This window comes from Hyla sarda, chromosome 1 (genome assembly GCF_029499605.1).
Source record: "Hyla sarda isolate aHylSar1 chromosome 1, aHylSar1.hap1, whole genome shotgun sequence".
Classification (NCBI taxonomy): Eukaryota; Metazoa; Chordata; class Amphibia; order Anura; family Hylidae; genus Hyla; species Hyla sarda.
The window spans coordinates 166608311-166628072 of NC_079189.1; the positions used below are offsets into that span (position 1 = coordinate 166608311).

The 19762-nt window shown below is 40.3% G+C and overlaps 1 protein-coding gene across 11 annotated transcripts in view; it reads right to left on the bottom strand.

The window, feature by feature from the left end:
- The window catches only part of C1H4orf33 (chromosome 1 C4orf33 homolog), a 297289-nt gene that overhangs the window by 210285 nt on the left and 67242 nt on the right, over positions 1 to 19762 (bottom strand). For 8 of the 11 annotated variants that reach the window (XR_008890867.1, XR_008890868.1, XR_008890866.1 and 5 more), the window contains exon 2: positions 4863 to 5043. Coding sequence is in view for 8 of the 11 variants with exons in the window: in XM_056563541.1 (XP_056419516.1) it covers positions 4863 to 5043 (181 nt within the window). In the remaining 3 variants the exon portion in view is untranslated. Of the gene's footprint in view, positions 1 to 4862; positions 5049 to 19762 lie in introns of all 11 variants that reach the window. The other 3 variants (XM_056563521.1, XM_056563522.1, XM_056563516.1) reach the window with 1 other exon arrangement.

Here is a 19762-nt window from a genome sequence, read left to right on the forward strand (position 1 = left end):
GGTTCAGACTGAACCACTATTGGCTAACAATTATCGATAGAAAAGCTAATATTAAGAAGGAGCTAACACAATTTTTTGAGAGCAATAGGGGCTCTGCAGCTCCCCAAGTAGTTTGGGATGGTTGTAAAGCATTCCTAAGGGGCCTTCTTTTTAGAGGCATTTCTTAACCCCTTAAGGACGCAGGGTTTTTCCGTTTTTGCACTTTCATTTTTTCCTCATCATCTTCTAAAAATCATAACGCTTTCAATGTTGCACATAAAATTCCATATGATGGCTTATTTCTTGCGCCACCAATTCTACTTTGCAGTGACATTAGTCATTTCACCCAAAAATCCACGGCGAAACGGAAAAAATATTCATTGTGCGACAAAATTGAAGAAAAAATGTCATTTTGTAAATTTTGGGGTCTTCCGTTTCTACACAGTTCATTTTTTGGTAAAAATAATACCTTATCTTTATTCTGTAGGTCCATACGGTTAAAATGATACCCTACTTATATAGGTTGGATATTGTCGTACTTCGGGAAAAAATCATAACTACATGCAGGAAAATTTATATGTTAAAAATTCTCATCTTCTAACCCCTATAACTTTTTAATTTTTCTGCGTACGGGCCGGTATGAAGGCTAATTTTTTGCGCCGTGTTCTGAAGTTTTTATCGGTATCATTTTTGTATTGATTGGACTTTTTGGTCACTTTTTATTCATTTATTCATGATATAAAAAGGGACCAAAAATACACTATTTTGGACTTTGGAATTTTTTTACGCGCACGCCATTGACTGTGAGATTTAATTAACGATATATTTTTATAGTTCGGACATTTCCGCACGCGGCGATACCACATATGTTTATTTTTATTTATACAGTTTTTTTTTTGTTTTTTTTTTTACGGGAAAAGGGGGGTGATTCAAACTTTTATTAGGGAAGGGGTTAAATGACCTTTGTTAACTTTTTTTTCCACTTTTTTTTTTGCAGTGTTATAGCTCCCATAGGGGCCTACAGAACTGCACACGCTGATCTCCTATGCTGATCCCTGCAAAGCCATAGCTTTGCACGGATCAGTCAGATAGGGGCTTGATTGCTCAAGCCTGTAGCTCAGGCTTGGAGCAATCAATCGACGATCGGACGCCGTGGAGAAAGGTAAGGAGACCTCCGCCTGTGTCCCAGCTGATCGGAACATCGCGATTTTATCGCGATGTCCCGTTCAGCCCGACTGAGCTGCCGGGAAGCGTTTACTTTCGCTTTCAGACGAGTCGGTCAACTTTAATCGCCGCGTCTGAAGGGTTAACAGCGTGCGGCACAACGATCGATGCCACGCGCTGTTAGCCCAGGGTCCCCGCGTGACCCTGTTTTAAACACGGGGACCGGGCGTAGGGTGTACAGGTACGCCCTACTTCTTTAAGGAGTTAAACAAAAAAGATTTTTAGAAAGGAAGCGGATGATTTAAACGATAGAGCCAGGGACGCGGAAAAAGATCATGCGATGGACCCAGTGGCGGCTAAATATAACTTAATGAAGCAGTGTCAGGATAAACTTAAAAGTTTTCAGAACCTGAAGGCTCAACACAAGCTCTTTTTACAGGGCCAGAGACGCTTTATTGAAGGGGGTCGCCCGGGTAAGCGATTGGCAAATATAATCAAGGCCCAGCAACAGAAGACCCAGATTATGTCTCTACGTACCGAGAAAGGCGAGGTAAGTAATGATCAAAATCAGATTCAACAAATAGTAAAAATAAATAAATAAATAAATAAATAAATAAATTGTCGATTTTTATACATCTGAAGGTCCAGGGAATGAGTCGGCTATGATTGAGTCAAAATAGGACTTACCAACTATAGGTTCAGAGGAGATTGATGAATTAAATAGTCCCATTAAAATTCAAGAAATGGGTAAGGCCTTAGCTTCTATGTCTAAAAATTCAGCCCCTGGCATGGATGGCCTTCTCTTTGGGATACATGAGGAATTTGGGGATGTGCTCTTGCCAGCTCTCTTAAACATTTTTAACAAATCCTGGGCAAGTAAATCTCTCCCAGTAACTATTGTTAAAAAAAAGGAGAAGGACCCTTTTAGGGTCGATTCATATAGACTCTTTTCCCTATTAAGCATGGACGCCAATATCATTGCCAAAAACTTGGCAATGAGGTTGGCTAAAGTCTGCAAAAAAAATCATTGGGGCGACCAGATGGGTTTTGTTCCTGGTCGTAATATCCATGACAACCTGGCCAAATTATTCGCTACTATCCAAATGCCGGGGGGTGTCTCTGCCATGAAGGCGTTCGATAGGGTGGAGTGGAGCTTCCTCTGGAAAGCAATGGATGGGTTCGGGTTGGGAGGACGATTTTTGGATTAAACTTTTTTATAATCATTGTCAGAACCCATAGGGTTAAACGGTTCTGACAATTTCTTTTGTTTACTTTTTGTTGTTGGGTTACGCCCCGGCTGTCTGGACTGGTCAGCTGACCTAGATTGGAGCACCTGTTCTGGCTCCTATATAAACTGGCAGTCTGCTCTCACACCCTGCCTGTGAAAGAGCTTAATCTCCTAGCTAGTGTGTATATGGTATCCTGTATTTCTGGCATATCTGACCCATTGGCTAAGCTCTCTTCTTCTGTGATCTCTTGGTACTGACTTGGCGCTTGTGGACTCTGATTTATTGTGTGTGTGTTTAGATATTATTTCTGTTACTCTGTGTGCTCCCTTACAGTATCCCGACTTGACTGTATTATAGTTTGTTCTGTTGACCCTTACTCTCCTCACTTATTTAGGTAGGGTCCTTCAACGTGGTTGTTGATCCACTGTCTAGGGCGGATAGGCAAGTTTGCAGGGAAAGGGGGAGTGGGCGAGAATAGTGTTGCACTCCTTCCCTGCTGATACGTGACAATCATCCTACTGCGCGGGTAATATCAAATGGGAACCAGACAGAACAATTTGAGTTGGAAAGAGGGACCAGACATGGGTGCTCACTGTCCCCCATTCTATTTCTGGTATATATACATAGAATCCCTTGCAATTGCAATAAGGAAGTCTGAGGGGATATAGGGGTTTGGTATTCATGGGAGGAATTGCAAGCTTTTACTATATGCTGCCGATTTACTTCTCTTGCTATAGAATTCGGAGAAATCGATCCTTAAGGCTGTTGTTCATTGAACAACTTGGGACTATAGTCGGCTTAAGAGTTAACTGGCTAAAGTCGATCCTTTTGATAAAGTAAGAAATGAGTTACTGGGGGGGGGGGTGAAGGTTTTAGAACCAGATGATACCATTGATTATTTGGGTATTACTGTTGGAAATAATCCGAACAATTTTTCCGAACATAGTTTATCCCCTAAAAAATAAAATTGATACCTGGCTCAGACTCCCCCTCGCAAGACAGGGCTTTAATTATCGAAATGATAATAGTTTCCCAGATTTTATTTGTTTTAAATGCATCTCACGTATGGGCTTCAGATAGATGGTTCCAAGCACTTAATTTGTCACTAGATTCTTTATTATGGGGCAGAAAGTACACTAGAATGAAATATGGATCTCTCACACTAGCAGAGCGTGAAGGGGGTTGGGCTCTTCCAGACTTTTATCGATATTTTTTGGCATTAAAATCCCAGAATATTATGAACACAGTTTTTTTTTTTTTTTTTATTCTTACTTAATCAGTATCGAGACATTTTGGAGCTTTTGGAAGCAGGTTTTTTGACTACTCACATATTTAGAAAGAACACTTATGTTCACTTATATTATAAAGTTTGGGTGGAACTTAAAAAATATTGTAAGATCACTTTTAGTTTTGAATTTACTCCATTGTGGAAGAACTACACACTAAAGGAATTTTTTTAAATTAAAGACACACTTTTGGTCAAAAAGGGGGTTAATAAATGTACACTAGTTATATTCAAATGATAAACTTATTCCATTTAAAGATGTGAGGGGGAGGTTTGGGGTATCACATTCAAAGAAATGTTGGTTCTTACAGATAATGAATGCAGATCATAAAATCAGTTAAAGGGGACTATAGGATGATACATTCACATTGTGTAATTTACTTTTTGAAGGGGCCTGTGGTGTCTAGACCAATGTTTAAAATCTATAAAATGCTTGGATTCAAAATCTCAATACATTTTCAAGATGGGAAAGGGATGTGGGGAGTATTTCTACCGAGATGTGGGTAAGGGCTTAAGAGAATTTGAAGTTCACCTCTCAGAATAAGGCTCAAGATTCTATGGTACAGACTAAGATTTTGTATAGGCTTTATTATACTCTGCAAGGGTTAAAAAGAATGGGAATTAGACAAGATGTCTGTTGTCCTAAATGTCAGATGGAGGAGGCTGGTTTTTTTGCATCTTATTTGGGAATGTCCTCATCTTCAATCCTTTTGGGGAGGGATTATTGGGGTCATTAAGAATAGGCCCAAAATCAAAATAGAGGGCGACCCAAGGAAGATAACTTTGGGGGACCCAGGTGGAAACAATCTATAAGAAAAGTTTAATCAGGTTATTTGCATATGCTAAGTTATTGATAGTCAGAAAATGGTTCAACACTACCCCCCCCCCCCCCCATATATACAAAACTGGGTGGCATTGATACATAAAGTACGTAACTCTGAACAGATACTGGCAAAGACCTCTAAGAAGAAATCTTTAGAGTTCCATGAGATTTGTGATAAATGGTGATTGGGGTATTTATTTATTTTTCCTTTATTTTTTTTCTGATCCCTCTTGGGGTGGGGCTTAGGGTGGGGGTTATTAGGAAGAACATAGAATCGTGTCTTTGGATCTACAGTACCCCAACAGGGACTTTAAAATTGCTAATTCTACACACCATAGCTATACACACTGTAAACTTCATTTGTAAAATAATATATACAAACCTTCATAGTCCCAAAGTGCTTGGAAGGGTTCCCCAACTGGGCCTAAGGGTGCAGAAGGGTCATTAAAAAATGGAGCCAAAACATCCATCTGCAGCCCTTGATGGGTTGGTTTTAGGCAGATTTCCACTGGGTCGTGTGGTATGGGAATACTGTTCCATGAATGCTGAATTGTAAACTCCATCTAAACTAAGAAAAAAAATAATGTGTGTATCATAAATTATGTTGGCAACATTCAAAGACATGACTGGAACTGCACGTACAATAAATAGATAAATTAAGGTTATGCATACGGGTATGTTAAAGGGAAACTCCACCCCCTAGACATGTTAAGCCATGTTATCCTCTTCTTTACCTGCCTCTTAGATAATTCCTCTTATATTGTTTGAAATTAACCGAACTGTATGTACGTCTTCTCATGTCTCTTTTAACCCCTTAAAGGGGTTCTCCGGTGCTTACACATCTTATCCCCTATCCAAAGGATAGGAGATAAGATGCCTGATCGCGGGAGTCCCGCAGCTGGGGACCCCCGTGATCTTGCACGCGACACCCCGTTTGTAATCAGTCCCCGGAGCGTGTTCGCTCCGGGACTGATTACGGGCAACTACAGGGTCAGCTGCGTGTGACATCACGCCTCCGCCCCGTGTGACTTCATGCTCCGCCCCTCAATACAAGCCGACGGGAGGGGGCGTGATAGCTATCGGGACTCCCGCGATCAGGCATCTTATCCCCTATCCTTTGTAAGTACCGGAGAACCCCTTTAATGACCACAAGCATAAACATATGCTCATGGCCAGCTCCCGTTATGTGAAGTACGCTCAGGAGCTGAGAACGCTTCATACCTGGCAGGTCCCGATCAGCAATGAAATCACGGCGTCCTGAACAGCTGAGAGGACAGCGGGAGTTTTCTTACCTTGTCTCCCACCCTTCGATCGTGCCTGAGATCCAGGCTGGAGCAGCAGAGCACCAATAACACTGATCAATGCAATGCTATGGCTTTGCATTGATCAGTGTCTGCAATCAAGATATTGCATGTTATAGTCCCCTATGGGGCTATAACATTGCCAAAAAAAAGTTTAAAAAAATTGTTGATTTAACCCCATCTCTAATAAAAGTTTGAATCCCCCCATTTCCCATTTAAAATAAAAAAAATATGTAAACAAAAATAAAAATAAACATGTGGTATCGCTGCGTGTATAAATGTCCAAACTTACAAAATATAATGTTAATTAAACCGCACTATTAACCCCTTAAGGACGCAAGGTTTTTCCGTTTTTGCATTTTTATTTTTTCCTCATCACTTTCTAAAAATCATAACGCTTTCAATTTTGCACATAAAATTCCATAAGATGGCTTCTTGTTTGCGCCAGCAATTCTACTTTGCAGTGACATTAGTCATTTTACCAAAAAATCCACGGCGAAATGGAAAAAAAATTCATTGTGCAACAAAATTTAAGAAAAAATTTCATTTTGAAAATTTTGGGGGCTTTCGTTTCTACGCAGTTCATTTTTCAGTAAAAATGACACCATATCTTTATTCTGTAGGTCCATGCGGTTAAAATGATACGCTACTTATATAAGTTGGATTTTGTCGTACTTCGGAAAAAAATCATAACTACATGCAGGAAAATTTATACGTTAAAAATTCTCATCTTCTAATCCCTATAACTTTTTTATTTTTCTGCATACGGGCCTGTATGAGGGCTCATTTTTTGCACCATGTTCTGTAGTTTGTATCGGTACCATTTTTGTATTGATCGGATTTTTGATAGCTTTTTATTCATTTTTGCATGACATTAAAGGTGACCAAAAATACGCAATGTTGGACTTTGGAATTTTTTTGCGCGAATTGACCGTGCGGTTTAATTAATAATATATTTTTATAGTTCTGATATTTCCGAACGCGGCGATACCACATGTTTATTTTTATTTAAACAGTTTTTTTTTTATGGGAAAAGGGGGGTGATTCAAACTTTTATTAGGGAAGGGGTGAAGTGACCTTTGTTTACTATTTTTTCACTTTTTTTTTTTTGCAGTGCTGATCTTTTACTCTGATCCCTGCAAAGCCATAGCTTTACATGGATCAGTGAGATAGGGGCTCGATTGCTCAAGCCTGTAGCTCAGGCTTGGAGCAATCAAACACCGATCGGACGTGACGGAGCAAGGTAAGGGGGTATCCGCTTGCGTTTTAGCTGATCGGGACATCACGATTTTATCGCGATATCCTGATCAGCCCGACTGAGATGCCGGGAAGAGTTTACTTTCACTTTCAGACGCAGTGGTCAACTTTGATCGCTGTGTCTGAAGGGTTAATAGTGCGCGGCACAACGATCGGTGCCGCTCGCTGTTAGCCCAGGGTCCCGGCTATCATTAGTTTTAAACACCGGGACCGGGCGTACAGGTACGCCCTACGTCCTTAACAGGTTAATGGTGTACACGTAAAAAACATTCCAAAGTTCAAAATTGCGTATTTTTGGTCACTTTGTATACTCTAAAATTTTTTATAAAAGGCAATCAAAAAGTCCCATCAAAACAAAAATGGCACCGATAAAAACTTCAGATCATGGCGGAAAAAAGTAGCCCACATATATCCCCATATACGGAGAAATAAAGTTATAGGGGTCAGAAGATGTCAATTTTACACATACTAATTTTGGTGCAAGTAGTTATAATTTTTTTTAAGCCCTTAACAACACAGGACGTAAATGTACGTCCTGGTGAGCTGGTACTTAACGCACCAGGACGTACATTTACGTCCTAAGCATAACCGCGGGCATTGGAGCGATGGCCGGATCATGCGCGGCAGGTCCCGGCTGCTGATCGCAGCCAGGGACCCGCCGGTAATGGCGGACATTCGCAATCCCGCGGATGTCCGCCATTAACCCCTCAGCTGCCGTGATCAATACAGATTACGGCATCTGCAGCATCGCGGTCACTAAAATGGATGATCGGATCGCCCGCAGGGCTGCCGTGGCAATCCGATCATCCAGCACGGCACAGCAACCCCCCCCCCCCTGTGAATGTACAGGGTACATTCACATGGGCGAGGCTTTTACAGTGGGTTTCTTGCATCTTGAGATGCAGCAAATTTTGTGCTGGGAAACTCGCTGTAATCCCCCGCCCATGTGACTGTACCCTAAAAACACTACACTACCACAAAATAAAATAAAAAGTTAAAAACACTACATATACACATACCCCTACACAGCCCCCCTCCCCCAATAAGAACGTCCGGTACACCACTGTTTCCAAAGCAGAGCCTCCAGCTGTTGAAAAACAACAACTCCCAGTATTGCCGGACAGCCGTTGACTGTCCACGCATGCTGGGAGTTTTGCAACAGCTGGAGGCACCCTGTTTGGGAATCACTGGCGTAGAATACCCCTATGTCCACCCCTATGCAAATCCCTAATTTAGGCCTCAAATGCACATGGCGCTCTCACTTTGGAGCCCTGTCGTATTTCAGGGCAACAGTTTAGGGCCACATATGGGGTATCACTGTACTCGGGAGAAATTGTGTTACAAGGTTTGGGGGGCTTTTTCTTCTTTAACCCTTCATGAAAAGGAAAAGTTGGGGTCTACACCAGAATGTTAGTGTAAAAAAATTTAATTTTTTACACTAACATGCTGGTGTTGCCCTATACTTTACATTTTCACAAGAGGTAAAAGGGAAAAAAGCCCCCCAAAATTTGTAACGCAATTTCTCCCGACTACAGAGATACCCCATATGTGAGCGCAAAGTGCTCTGGGGGCGCACAACAAGGCCCAGAAGGGAGAGCGCACCATATACATTTGAGGTGCTTTGCACAGGGGTGGCTGATTGTTACAGCGGTTTTGACAAACGCAAAAAAAACAAAACCCCACATGTGACCCCATTTCGGAAACGACACCCCTCACGGAATGTAATGAGGGGTGCAGTGAGAATTTACCCCCCACAGGTGTCTGACGGATCTTTGGAACAGTGGTCCGTGAAAATGAAAACTTGTACAGCCCACTGTTCCAAAGATCTGTCAGACACCAGTGGGGGGGCAAATGCTCACTGTACCCCTTGTTACGTTCCTCAAGGGGTCTAGTTTCCAAAATGGTATGCCATGTGTTTTTTTTTTTGCTGTCCTGGCACCATAGGGGCTTCCTAAATGCGACATGCTCCCCGAGCAAAATTTGCTCTCAAAAAGCCAAATCTGACTCCTTCTCTTCTGAGCATTGTAGTTCACCCATAGTGCACTTCAGGTCAACTTATGGGGTACCTCCATACTCAGAAGAGATGCGGTTACAAATTTTGGGGGGTATTTTCTGCTATTAACCCTTGCAAAAATGTGAAATTTGGGGGGAAACACACATTTTAGTGAAAAAATATATATATTTTTTTACATATGCAAAAGTCGTGAAACACCTGTGGGGTATTAAGGCTCACTTTATTCCTTGTTATGTTCCTCAAGGGGTCTAGTTTCCAAAATGGTATGCCATGTGAGGGTTTTTTGCTGTTCTGGCACCATAGGGGCTTCCTAAATGCAACATGCCCCCCAAAAACCATTTCACAAAAACGTACTCTCCAAAATCCTCTTATCGCTCTTTCCCTTCTGAGCCCTCTACTGCGCCCGCCAAACAATTTACATAGACATATGAGGTATGTGCTTACTCGAGAGAAATCGGGCTACAAATATAAGTATACATTTTCTCCTTTTACCCCTTGTAAAAATTCAAAAATTGGGTCTACAAGAACATGCGAGTGTAAAAAATGAAGATTGTGAATTTTCTCTTTCACTTTGCTTCTATTCCTGTGAAACCCCTAAAGGGTTAAAACGCTGACTGAATGTCATTTTGAATACTTTGGGGGGTGCAGTTTTTATAATGGGGTCTTTTGTGGGGTATTTCTAATATGAAGACCCTTCAAATCCACTTCAAACCTGAACTGGTCCCTAAAAAATAGTGAGTTTGAAAATTTTGTGAAAAATTGGAAATTTCTGCTGAACTTTGAAGCCCTCTGGCGTCTTCCAAAAGTAAAAACTCGTCACTTTTATGATGCAAACATAAAGAAGACATATTGTATATGTGAATAAAAATTTTTTTTATTTGTAATATACATTTTCCTTACAAGCAGAGAGCTTCAAAGTTAAACGCTCTGGTCCTTAAGGCCAAAATGGGCTTGGTCCTGAAGGGGTTAAAGTGTAAAAATAAAAGTAAAAAAAGTAAAAAATTTATGTAAAAAAAATATGAAAAAACCCTACCCCAATAAAATTTAAATTGTCCCATTTTCCCTATTTCATCCCCCCCCCCCAAAAAAAATTAAAAATTTCATACACATATTTGGTATTGCCGCGTGCGTAAATATCTGAACTATTAAAATAAAATGTTAGTGATACCGTACGGTGAACGGCGTGAACATGAACATAAAGAAATTCAAAAATAGATGCTTTTTTTATAACATTTAATTCCTAAAATTTTCTATAAAAAATGGATTAAAAGTTTTATATAAGCAAATATTGTATCAATAAAAAGTACAGATCATGGCGCAAAAAAATTAGCCCTCATACCGCCGCTTATACGGAAAAATGAAAAAGTTACAGGTCTTCAAAATAGGGGGATTTTAAACATACTAATTTGGTTAAAAAGTTTGCGATTTTTTTTTAAGTGCAACAGTAATAGAAAAGTATGTTATCATGGGTATCATTTTAATTGTATTAACCCAAATAATAAAGAACACATGTCATTTGTACGGCGTGAAAACGAAACCTTCCAAAATTAGCAAAATTGCGGTATTCTTTTTCATTTCCCCACATAAATAGTATTTTTTTGGTTGCGCCATACATTTTATGGTAAAGTGAGTGATGGCATTACAATGGACAATTGGTCGCGCAAAAAAAAAGCCCTCCTACTAGTTTGTGGATGAAAATATAAAAGAGTTATGATTTTTTGAAGGCGAGGAGGGAAAAACGAAAACGTAAAAATAAAATTGTCTGAGTCCTTAAGGCCCAAATGGGCTGAGTCCTTAAGGGGTTAATGTAGTAAAATAAAATGAAACCTATATAAATTAGGTATCATTGTAACCATATGGACCTACAGAATAAAGATATGGTGTCAATTTTACCGACAAGTGTACTGCATAGAATCGGAAGCCCCCAAAAGTTCCAAAATGGCTTTTTTTTTTCTTCTAAATTTTGCCCCACAAATATTTTTTTTCTGATTTCACCATAAATGTGGTGGTCAAATGATTGATGTCGTTATAAAATACAATTGGTGGCGCAAAAGATAAGCCCTTATATGGGTCTGTAGGTGCAAAATTGAAAGTGTTATGATTTTTAGGTGATGAGGAAAAACCCTGCATCTTTAAGGGGTTAACTGTGCTCGCTTGAACTCTCAGTCCATGTGTAACAAACTCAGTTCTATCTATGCAAAAATCTCTCAACCTGCTACTTCTGATAGAAACATGGCTACAACAATCTGATACTGGCTTTCTTGCTGCTTTAACCTATGCTGGTTTACACTTCTCTCATACCTGACAACAGGTACAGTGGAGAAGTTTGCATACTTATTTACCCACAGTGCACCTTTCAGGTCATCCATTTGCATTACCATCTTTTGAGATCGACACCCCAGACTCTTCCAGCCATTTTCCTTGAGAGTGCCAGTTATCTACCTATCCCCTGGTTTACTTTCCAAATTCTTGATAACTTTGCTGCCTTAATTCATTTTGTATCTAGTAACATACTGATTTATACTTGGTATTGCTGATTTTAACATCAGCAGTGATAACCATATCTGCCTCTCAGTTTCTGTCTTTAAAGTTCTCCATTGGCCTCTCATAGTTACTACAACTCCTTCCCAGTTCAAGCCACAAGTTTCTCTCCTTTATCAAATATCTCATCCTCCCCTGGACACTCCAGCCTTATACAAAAATCTATGGGTCATTTATACCCAACAAGTTTTAGACACTCTACAGTCAGTCATTCTTGGCTTTAATAACTTCCCTTTTCTGCCCCAATCTAGTTGCCAAACATTACAATTACACTTCCAAGATCACCCTGGACAAAGCTAAGCCTGCTACACTCCAAACATACAGAAAGCAGCAGCCTTGGTACATGGCGAGAACTTATTTTCTTCTCTGGTGAATGTGGGGAAGAGTTTCTCCATTATAAATTAATGCTAAGAAACTTACTATATTGCCCCTCACATTGCCAAAAAAGACACTACGGTACATGTTTAAAGTAGCCTAAAATATAGATTATCTATGTGCTGGACACCTGGCCAACTATTTCCAAGTAAAAAATTACAACATCTGTCACGAAACTATCTCCCAGTACCCAAGCAGTATTGATCCCGGGGCTCCCCAGCAGCGGGACCGCGGCGATCTGAAATCTTATCCCCTATCCTTTGGATAGGGGATAAGATGTCTAGGGGCGGAGTACCCCTTTAACCCTTCCAGTACTTATCAGCTGCTGTATGTTCCAGAGGAAGTTCTTTTCTTTTTGAATTTCCTTTCTGTCTGACCACAGTGCTCTCTGCTGACACCTCTTGCCCATTTTAGGAACTGTTCAGAGCAGGAGCAAATCCCCATAGGAAACCTATCCTGCTCTGGACAGTTCCTGACATGGACAGAGGTGTCAGCAGAGAGCACTGTGGTAGGACTGAAAGGAAATCCAAAAAGAAAAGAACTTCCCTGGAACACAGCTGCTGATAAGTACAGGAAGGGTTAAGATTTTTAAATAGAAGTAATTTACACATCTGTATAACTGTCTAGCACCAAGTGATTTAAACTTTTTTATTCCCAGTGGAGTACCCCTTTAATGGAGGTATGGCCAAAACTGCAGGTGTAGGGAATCCCCACAATCCAGGGATCCAGAATAGCCTGGATTGGTTGAGTTTGGGAGCAAAACAAAAGCATACTCAAACCAGCAGGGATTGGCAACGTGAAGACAGCAGAGGAACCAAAGGTAAGCAAAATCAAGTAAACAAACCAGAGGTCAGCATGAGTAATCAAACAGGAATCCCAATGACGTACATTTTTTCTGTACAATACCAATTCCAGGCAAGGTTTGTTGGTCAGAAAGGAGATTTAATTTGGATTCTGCAATAGGAGTTTTGGGGCTCAAAGTCACAGATGCAGGACATAAGATTGGATATATCAACAATTTATTAGAATAATAATAATCTATAATAAAACAATATATTCATATAAGATCATGAAATTTAAAAATACACATATAAATAAAAATAGAAGTAACATGCAGTGCACAGGGCCCTTGTGCACTGCTGCAGTTCAAATAGTAAAGTAATATTAATAATATTAATAAATTGTAATGAGACAACCTTTAAAATGCTAACATGGTATCATTCAAATATCTCATGAATAAAGCAGCAGAATTGTTCCATGGACGTAGACTGGTACTGAGTCACCACTAATTAATGTAGGTTATGTAGAAAGTTATGCCGGATTAAGCTGCTGGATGCGTTTCAGGAACACATCCAGCCTTCACTGTATAGGAGACCACTATCTCCAACTACCCCGCTGATATATCCTGTCCCGGAACCCAGCTTTCCTATCAACCCTGGAGCACGCATGCTACCACCACAAGGACGCTCTCTACACTGCATAATTGAGCAGCGATCTCTTGCAGCGGAGATTGCTTTTGCTAGACTGCCGGCTATAAGGTAAGCAGTAGAGATGAGTGAACTTACAGTAAATTTGATTCGTCACAAACTTCTCGGCTCAGCAGTTGATGACTTTTCCTGCATAAATTAGTTCAGCTTTCAGGTGCTCCGGTGTGCTGGAAAAGGTGGATACAGTCCTAGGAGAGATACTCTGTTATCCCTGCACAGTGGACGTTATTTTCACAACTGAACCTTGGAGTGGTGCGTTGCAATGAACTTTCGTTAGCTGATCATTTAATGGAATATATCTAGCGGACATAGTGTACATTTGGAAGCTGGTGCCAGCAACTAAATCCTGCATAACTTTCTACATAACCTTCATTAAACAGTGGTGACTTAGTACCAGTCTATGTCCATGAAACAATTCTGCTGCTTTATTAATGAGATATTTGAATTATGCCATGTTAGCATTTTAAAGGTTGTCTCATTACAATGTATTAATATTATGAATATTACTTTACTATTTCTACTATTTGAACTGCAGCAGTGCACAAGGGCCCTGTGCACTGCATGTTACTTATATTTTTATTTATATGTGTATTTTTAAACTTCACCATCCTATATGAATATATTGTTTTATCATAGATTATTATTATTCTAAAATATCCTTGATATATCCAATCTTACATCCTGCATCTGTGACTTTGAGCCCCAAAAATCCAATTGCATTACATTTCTTTTGGTCACCGTGGGTATTGGTGACAATTTGGTTGGCTCGGTCTTGGGGGATTTGGTAACACAGGAAGCCTCTCCAATACCAATATTTAGTCTCAATTTTGATTTTGGTTGACTGTCGCATCAGAATCACATTATGTTGTTTGTCACTAAGCATCCACATAAAAATCATTAGATATGATTTCACTATGCAACACTGCAATCTTTGTTCCTTATGACAAATCTCATTATATATCTCTAGCCTAAAGGAAGAAGCCTAAAAGATGTTCATGATTAAAATGTTTTCCCACTAAGTAAGGTTTGTAAAATCAAGATACTAAATGGGTTATCTAGTATGTAAAACTGTTTTTATTTTTTTACAGCATACCTGTTAGACCCCTCCCAAATAAAAAAAAATTATATATATATATATATATATATATATATATATATATATATATATATATATATATATTTTATAATAATAAGTTACTCACTACCTAATCCAAAACTATGCAGTTTAGTCACCATACTGATCTTATCAAAGCTGAAATGATAATGGTACAGTAATATATTTTTGATAGATAAATCTTACTATACAAAGAAATACATCACTTTTAATATGTACATAAATCTTTCACAATGTCATTGCACATTGTTTTTGTTCTGCATCTTTTCTACCAACCCCAAACTTGTGTACGCACCACTCATACAAATTATACACAGACTACTGTATTGTGCTATTCCAAACTTGTACTGATCAGTTCATTTCAATCCCAAACTACATCTATTCTGACAGGTGCCAGTAAGCTTCAACAGCCCTTTGACAAACATTGACGCTGAAGATGTAGAAGGCTTTTCTAAAAGCAGATTTTACAGAATGAAAAGTGACAAAGTGCCCTCTCCAAGAACCCATCTGCAAATTTCCAACCTGCAGCAAAACCTACTGGATATGTCAACTATTCAACAAATCAACACCTTAATCTATTTTATTTCAGCGTTCAGCTCACATTTATTGAAAATTCATAAGGATGTTTGCCCATTACACCCAATCACAGCTTTCACTTTATCAGAGCTCTATAAGATATTAAAGCTGAGCTGCGATTAGTTATTGTGGGCAGGTTGTTTTAACAGATTGATAAATCTGGGCCTTTGCAATTTTTTCCCTAAAGTCATGGTAAAACAGCTGCTATAATACGAGTAAATACACTGTAGCAGTCACCAGCAAGTAGCTGACCGAAATAGTCATTTTTAGGAGACCACATATTTAAAATAACATATAGGTATTCAAAAAGACAACTATGTTTGCTACAATCTAATCATACACTTAGCCATTCCATACACTATAGCCACAATACATTGAAACATTGGACACATCAGAGTTGTCAAATAGCTATCCCCTACTTTGTAACAGTTCTATATGTTTATATTGTTGTGGAAATATTAAGTTGTTACATTGCCTTCATGGCAGGCTTCATATTGTGCGATATGGCGTAGATTTGTGTGTTGTCAACTGGGCATCATAGCTGCAGATGTGGAGGTTATTGATGGCACATGGAGGGGTGTCATATCTTCCTGTAGGCTGAATCTTTGCCTTGTAACCTAATGCTGACTGTATATATGGGTGTGGCATTGTGTATGTGGGAGTGGCTCTATATATCCTCCCTTTGTTAGGTATAAATAAACCTAAACCTCGCTAGCAAAGGGGGATTCTCCCTGAAGCTGGTGGGAGAAACCGCGTTGCTGAATTACAATATGTTGTTTGTGCTTCTTCAACTAATTCCCAATCCTAGCAAATTCGCTATCCTGGCAGACCACACTGAGCCAAAATTATTATGGGTCTGGATTCCTACAACAATGGCCCTGATTTACTAAGAGTGGAGTGTAGTTTTATTCGTGGTTTTAATTCCCTACAATTTATTTCTATGGTATTTACTAAGGTTTCCCTACTTTTTTTTTTTTTTTTTTTTTTTTTTTTTTTACGCATGCTCTGATCTATGCTCCTCAGCTGAAATCCACCACGTTCTCTGTGGAAACCTGAGTAAATATGTTTCTTTGTGAAAATGTTGGGGCCACACCTTTTCTGTGACCACGCCCTCTTTCCAAGACATCCACGCCCCCTTTTCGGGTTTTGTCAGTAAAATGGAGAGTTGGTTGTTTTTTGTTATTTTTTCCATTTCTGGCACAATGAGACAAGAATCTCAGGGGCTTCTCAGGGACAAGTCAGGAAAACAACATTCCAACGCTATTCTCCTAAGCTCTATGCAATGCTGAAAAGTAATTGCCGCCAGCTATGTCTGGTTATGCAGGAAGTGGTTATATGTCTGGTTATACAGGAAATGCCAAACCCCCTCCTACCCAGGTGCGCGGTGAGCTAACTGCAACCATCATTTACAGTGGTCCCTCAACATATGATGGTAATTCGTTCCAAACGAGCCATCGTTTGTCGAATCCATCGTATGTTGAGGGATTTGTGCAATGTAAAGTATAGGAAGCAGTACTCACCTGTCCCCGCCGCTCGCGATGGTTTCCCTGCCGCTCCTGATGGTGACCACGGGCCTCCGCTGGGCTCTCCTGGTCTTCTCCGGTCCTCTGCTGTCTTCCGCAAGGCCTTACTGGGCCTGCGTAGCGACGTCATTACGCCGCTGCGTACGCCATTCCTATTGGATGATGTGCGCAGCAGTGTATTGACGTCATCGGAGAGGGCCGAGAAGACACCGGAAGACCAGCGCTGGACCCTGAGGGCACCCCGGAGCATTGTGGAGGGGTAAGTAATACTTACCGCACCACACGGGGAACATTAAGCTGCTATCCGGCAGCAGCTTAAGCATTTTGCGCTGCCGGATAGCACTTAATGAGATGGCCCCGACATAAAAAAGCATCGTATGTCGATGCTGACATGGACATGCGATGGCCTCTGAGAGGCCATCGTATGTCGATTTGATCATATATTGGGGCCATCGTAGATCGGGAGGTCACTGTACTGCAACTAGAAAACCTATAGAAATGCACCAAACTGACACAATATTATGAATAGATATAAATCTTTATTATAATCAAATAAGATAAAACAAGATAAAAAATCAGCAGCAGTTAGAAAGAAAAGGACTCCAAACACAAATATCAAATAATGTCCAATGGGTGCATGGAATGGCACAAGTATAGGCATATGATACTCAATAAAGGTGGACTTAAAGACAAGCCACAGTACATATATATAAGGATACACCTAAAAATGCCTCAGTAAACCCAGTACACTAATGTAAACAGAAAGGACATATATAAAAGCATAGCTAGTAAAGTGTCATTTGCCCAGTGCTATCGGCAGTATAAATGCAGGGAGACAAGGATGTTAACCATACATATCTGAGGGGAAGGAAACCACCTCAGTGAGAGTTGGAGCATCAGTTGTCCCTGTGAAGGAAGTAAACATATAAGACTGTCCATGCACCTAGCCAACTGACACCCAGCTATACTTACATAGGTCAGGAGCCTACCCCTACGTCGTTTCGCTCACTCACTTCCTCAGGGAGTCAATTTGCTGCAAGTGTATAACCTGGCCAAAGCCATCGGCAATTAAACTTAGTTTTTAGCTTTCTGTGGCTTAGAAGAGAGCTGAGACCAGTCATGTCACAGGGCTAGTGTATGAGGCCCCAGGAACATGACAGGCCTCATAGTTTTGGTTTCTGTTATTGCCAGAATGTTTAACCGCTTAAGGACACAGCCCAATTTCACCTTAAGGACCCGGGCATTTTTTGCACATCTGACCACTGTCACTTTAAGCATTAATAACTCTGGGATGCTTTTACTTTTCACTCTGATTCCGAGACAGATTTTTTTTGTGACACATTCTACTTTTTGTCAGTGGTAAATTTTTGTCGATACTTGCATCATTTCTTGGTGAAAAATTCCAAAATTTGATTTAAAAAATGGGACAATTTAGCATTTTTTTTTTACAGTGGTCCCTCAACATACGATGGTAATCCATTCCAAATGAACCATCGTTTGTTGAAACCATTGTTTCGGGATCCGTGCAATGTAAAGTATAGGAAGCTGTACTCACCTGTCATCGCTGCCCTGGATGTCGCCGTCCATCACTGTTGCCGCGTCCCCATGGTGTCCCCAACGCACTGGAACGTCTCTGCTTCCCGGGGATTTTTGCTCTCCGTCGCCGTCATCATGTCACTACGCACGCCGCTCCTATTGGATGACGGGACGGCGTGATGACGTTGAAGAAGAGCGCCGGCGATGGAGGGGGATCGTGAAGGTGCCACTCCGGAGCTCCGAGGACAGGTAGGAGACCATCACCGGAGCACACGGGGCACCGTAAACAGCTATCCAGTAGCAGCTGAAGCAGTTTGCGCTGCTGGATAGCCGTTTATGGGATGGCCCCGACATACAAAAGCATCGTATGTTGATGCTGCCTTCAACATGCGATGGCCTCTGAGAGGCCATTGTATGTTGAAATGATCGTATGTCGGGGCCATCGTAGGTCGGGGGGTCACTGTACTTTGAAACTCTCTGCTTATAATGAAAATAAACATAACAAATACATTATATATTGATTCACATATACAATATGTCTACTTTATATTTTAATCATAAAGTTGACATGTTTTTACTTTTGGAAGACATCAGAGGGCTTCAAATTTCAGCTGCAATTTTCCACAAAATTCTCAAAATCTGAATCTTTCAGGGACCAGTTCAGTTTTTAAGTGGATTTGAATCGCCTTCATATTAGAAATTCCCCATAAATGACCCCATTATGAAAAAAAACTGCACCCCTCAAAGTATAAAAAATAACATTCAGATAGTGTGTTCAGCCTTTAGATGTTTCCCAGGAATAGCAGCAAAATGAAGGAGAAAATTCAAAATTTTCATTTTTTCCACTGGCATGTTCTTGTAGACCCAGTTTTTGAAATTTTACAAGGGGTAAAAGGAGAAAAAGCCCCCCAAAATTTGTAACCCAATTTCTCTCGAGTAAGGAACTACCTCATGTGTATGTAAATTGTTCGGCAGGCACAGTAGAGGGCTCAGAAGGGAATGGGATTTTGGAGAGAATTTTTCTGAAATGGTTTTTGGGGGGCATGTCACATTTAGGAAGCCCCATCAAACATGGCCTACTATTTTGGAAACTACACCCATCAAGGAACGTAACAAGGGGTACAATGAGCCTTAACACCCCACAGGTGTTTGACGACTTTTTGTTAAATTCGGATGTGTAAATTAATAAAAACATCTTCACAGAAATGCTGGTTTTCCCCAATTTTACATTTTTATAAGGGGTAATAGGAGAAAGTGCCCCCCCAAAATTTGTAACCCCATCTACACTGAGTATAGAAATACCCCATGTGTGGATGTCAAGTGCACTGCGGGCGCACTACAATGCTCAGAAGAGAAGAAGTCACATTTGGCTTTTGAAAAGCAAATTTAGCTGAAATCGTTTTTGGGGGGCATGTCGCATTTAGGAAGCCCCTGTGGTGCCAGAACAGCAAAAAAAAAAAAAAAAACACATGGCATACTATTTTGGAAACTACACCCCTGAAGGAATGTAACAAGGGTTACAATGAGCCTTAACACCCCACAGGTGTTTGACAAATTT